Source organism: Photinus pyralis, unplaced genomic scaffold (assembly GCF_008802855.1).
Source record: "Photinus pyralis isolate 1611_PpyrPB1 unplaced genomic scaffold, Ppyr1.3 Ppyr1.4_LG5, whole genome shotgun sequence".
Lineage (NCBI taxonomy): Eukaryota > Metazoa > Arthropoda > Insecta > Coleoptera > Lampyridae > Photinus > Photinus pyralis.
Window position 1 is genome coordinate 22,712,882 of NW_022170596.1, and position 3,816 is coordinate 22,716,697.

Consider the following 3,816-nt stretch of genomic DNA (forward strand, 5'->3'; position numbering starts at 1 on the left):
CTATGGATATTGATGTAAGAGAACATAGCTCAAAGAAATTAATTCGAAAATTATCTATACAAGGTGATGGCTATAACAATGCCCACGATAACATCTCTATTTGTTATTATTTCAGACTTCGCACATAGGTAATATGTGGCACAAAATTTTACACGAAGATATCGGAATGTTTTAATGTAGTTTTGAAGACGAAGCATGGATTCATTTAAGAGAATAGGTTAATAGTTGAAACTATTACACATGAACAACTGAAAAGAACTTGACGTCAGACTTAAAATTTAAAACTAGCATCTTGTAGACACTGCCTGATTAGGTTCAAAACGAGTAACGACTTTCCAGATTAAGTTCGTCGTGTATTATTGTTGTAATCTAATTGAGTCTCTATCATTCTATCACATTAACTATCTGCTTTTATCATCTTCACCATCTTTTAGCCATTTTGTTTACCTAAGACACAACAATTTAATTTTAAGGCATCAATTGTTTTATTTTTTATAAAAAATATTTTTTACAAGGAATTGACTAAGTCAACGATATAAATAAACAGTAGGAGTAACAAGATTAACTATCAAATAGTTCAATAAATAGCGAACGGTACCCACTTATACTACAGAGAAAAATCAGACTATTCATAAATATTACAGCTTTCAGTTATACTTCGACTACAAAAATATTATCGGAATAAATACAAAATATTCTTAACGAGAAGAAAACCTTCAGTCGCGTTGTAATAAAAAAAATGCCATTCAATAACTTATTCTAAACAGCAGGTACCAAAAGATAAACATGTTTTTCGGTCTAAAATTATACAAAAATCACATTTTCTTATCAATAGTCGGGTATTGCAAAGTGAGTTAGTTACGTGGTATGTTCAGAGTAAAGGTGGAACACCTTCAAAAGAAAGCATATTAGCAGATTCCAATTTACACAATATCTAACTAAAAAGCGCCTATTGTAAATCGACATTAAAACTTTCAAGCTGATATATTTCAACTGTTCCCAAACCCTGTTCTACAACAGCAAACAGTGATTTAATTGACAATTAACTAAACGTGTTATTTGTACTAATTGTACCCTTGGAATTGCAAAAATTGAAGTTTGTTTTGCAGTGAAAATAGAGGGTGTTGGAAAACAATCATCGTCAATATGATTATAAAAATATTAAAAAAAGACTTAAAATTAACCGACAGTGTTAGGATATAAGAAAATATTTAACAAATAACTATTTTGCAATTATTTCTAAATGTTTATCAATAAAAACTTTTGTTAACAGTCACAGTTTACGTCATAACGTGTGCCTATGTACAAGCATATTAACTTTATTTTTTCCGTGTCTGTTATAATTAAAATTATACTTACAACCTTTCTCAAAGTTACTAAAATTAACATTTTTCTTTAATACCTCATTGGCTATAATCACATTTTTATCTTCAACAACTGGATCACTACATTGTATTTTATACTGACAGTTAAAAAAGGGAACGGCGGAATTAGATTTTTCGTTGTGAATCTCCGCTTGTATTAAATGAACATTTGTCTTTTTAGTTTCTTGATTGTGTAAAAGATTGTTACTAGCTTCCGCACTCCTCCAATGAACGCTATTAACTTCACCAGTTGGTCCTGTACTCGAGATCGTATTGATTACGTAACTTTTACTAACATCACAAGTAGTTTTGGAAGTCGTCGGATTGAAATGATGCATTTTATGGGGGTATCTGCAATATTTATCTACTTGGTTTGCCTGTATCATACTTAAGTTATTTTGTGTATCATCGTGAGTCCACACCATGGCTACTCAATCCCCCCGGTGAGGTCGCATCCTTTGAGGTTCATCATGTTGTTTGTACACGTAAACCTGTATCAAAATTAAAACGTCGACCGCAACCTGTATCGATCCGCAAACCCAAAACTGCAACGGCGCCTCGCGAAATAAAAAATACAAAGTTTTAAATATGTCGCCGCACGTCCACATTATCACCATACTGATGCTAAAACAACTTTTGTACATGTTATTCGAGCAATTGAGAACCAACCTCATGCCTTCCGTCGATTTGTGCTGGAAATTTTTTACAAGTTGTGGAGTACCGAGCATGGCCTCGGTGAACACAGCCAAAAATCCGACGAGTTCGACGAAATACGATTGATCGATAAGCAGATACATTAGAAGTGACGTTAGGATAGTAAATACCAGCATGCAGTCGAGGTACGATTGGAAATCCGACCAGTTCCAAAAGAATTTTGGATCAAAGTCTAAAATTCATTCAAAAAATTGGAAACGCGCTTTAATCGCTTTGATCTTCATGCACTACTTCCGATTAGGTTTAACATTTAGCTGACTGAAATTACAAGCAAAAACACTATCATCAGCAAAGCAGGATATTTGTAATAATTTTACATAATGGCACCAACACCGAGTTGAATTCTATAAAGACATATCAAAAATAAAGCATGCAGTGTTATTCCCGACATAATCTAAAATGCGTCCAGAAAACATCTCTCGAATGACTGGAATTTCAAGATCAGAATCATTGGCAAAAGTCACTGCATGTTTTATTTAAATGAAAGATGAAGCTTATACAATTGGTTTAAAAAGTTAAAAAGGAAACATGTGTGTGCATGTGCATATTAGACAGCGCTAGATTAAAGCAAAATCGCACCTCTCTCCAACTCCTACATTTTACAGAAGAATACTTCAGTGAAAATGCTACTGAAAAAACTTAATAATTAGTGCTCCTTTTAAAATGCGTTCCTGGGATAGTTTTCCAAGTGACTTCAATGTTGTTGTACAATGCTGAAGATGGTTATCTTACATAAGGTGCCCTACGACGAATGTCGACCATCTATATCTCGACAAGGAGACCTTCAAATATTTTGAAAATTTGGCAGTATCCTAAGGTCGATACGAGATATTCATCTAAAATATAGGGCGATTCAAAAAGAATACCGCAACTTTGAAAATCTGTAATGAATTAAAGAATCAAAATAGAACCATGGGTTATAAATCAAAATGAACAGGTTTTTTTTCCACTAGGAAATAAGTTTACAGATGTTCAATACGGCCTCCTCCAGACACTTGACCGATATCAAAACGATAAGTATATACGTGGGCGAGTGTCCTGAACTCTGTACAACACCCCTTCTCAATGAACTGTTTATACCAACGTTTAATATACCACCTATCAGTAGGTTGCACGCTAAACAACTGTCGTCAATTGATTTCTGATGCAAAATGCTTTATGTGTAGCGGTCGCCATTTTGGCATGTCAACACCAATCACTTTGACGACAGCGGACAAATAAAAAACTAAGGAACTTCAAAAATTCCCATCGATTTTTAAAGTTGTGATATTCTTTTTGAATCAACCTGTATTTAGAAGTTTGTGGGGAGTTCTGGTTATACCAATGGAACGCCCTATATGTTATTTCATTTTTAGATTCCATATAAAATTCTATATACACTTCAGATACATATAATGTATACGTAAATTTAACAGTTTTTGCCAAATTTTTGTGCGAGGGTGTCATGGCGGCGAAAATAACACGAGCACCAAAGAAATGACGGGTTATGGCCAACTAACAACAATTCATAAAACAACATGTGTGCCAAAAAGTTATTTACAGACAAATTTTTAATTATAAAAAATAGGGCGCATTGTCTCAAAATCTACTCGAGGGGATGGATTCTATGAGCTTCCTTAATATTTTGACCATGCTTTAATGTCATTTTGTTTGTTTGTATTTTGATTTTTGACACAATTTCTACATAAATTGTTCCTTCTAGAAATGTAGATATTATCAGCGGAGGTTATATGTTTTG

At 33.5% G+C, this 3,816-nt stretch overlaps 1 protein-coding gene across 1 annotated transcript; it reads right to left on the reverse strand.

Annotated features, from left to right (window-relative positions):
* Nucleotides 1-1,795: 1,795 nt before the first annotated feature.
* On the reverse strand, nt 1,796-2,161 carry LOC116170625 (solute carrier family 66 member 2-like). Its single transcript, XM_031487129.1, has 2 exons — nt 2,034-2,161; nt 1,796-1,988 (listed from the first exon to the last, which is right to left on the reverse strand). Exons 1-2 carry the CDS (start codon nt 2,159-2,161, stop codon nt 1,796-1,798), a joined length of 321 nt encoding a protein of 106 aa, XP_031342989.1.
* Between the last annotated feature and the right edge of the window lie 1,655 nt (nt 2,162-3,816).

Bases quoted from the DNA above. Each gene is read 5' to 3' on its own strand.
- LOC116170625 (XM_031487129.1), bottom strand. From the start codon at position 2,161: ATGTATCTGCTTATCGATCAATCGTATTTCGTCGAACTCGTCGGATTT. The intron at 1,989-2,033 runs GTTGGTTCTCAA...AAGTTGTTTTAG, and splicing joins AAATCGACGGAAGGCATGAG to CATCAGTATGGTGATAATGT.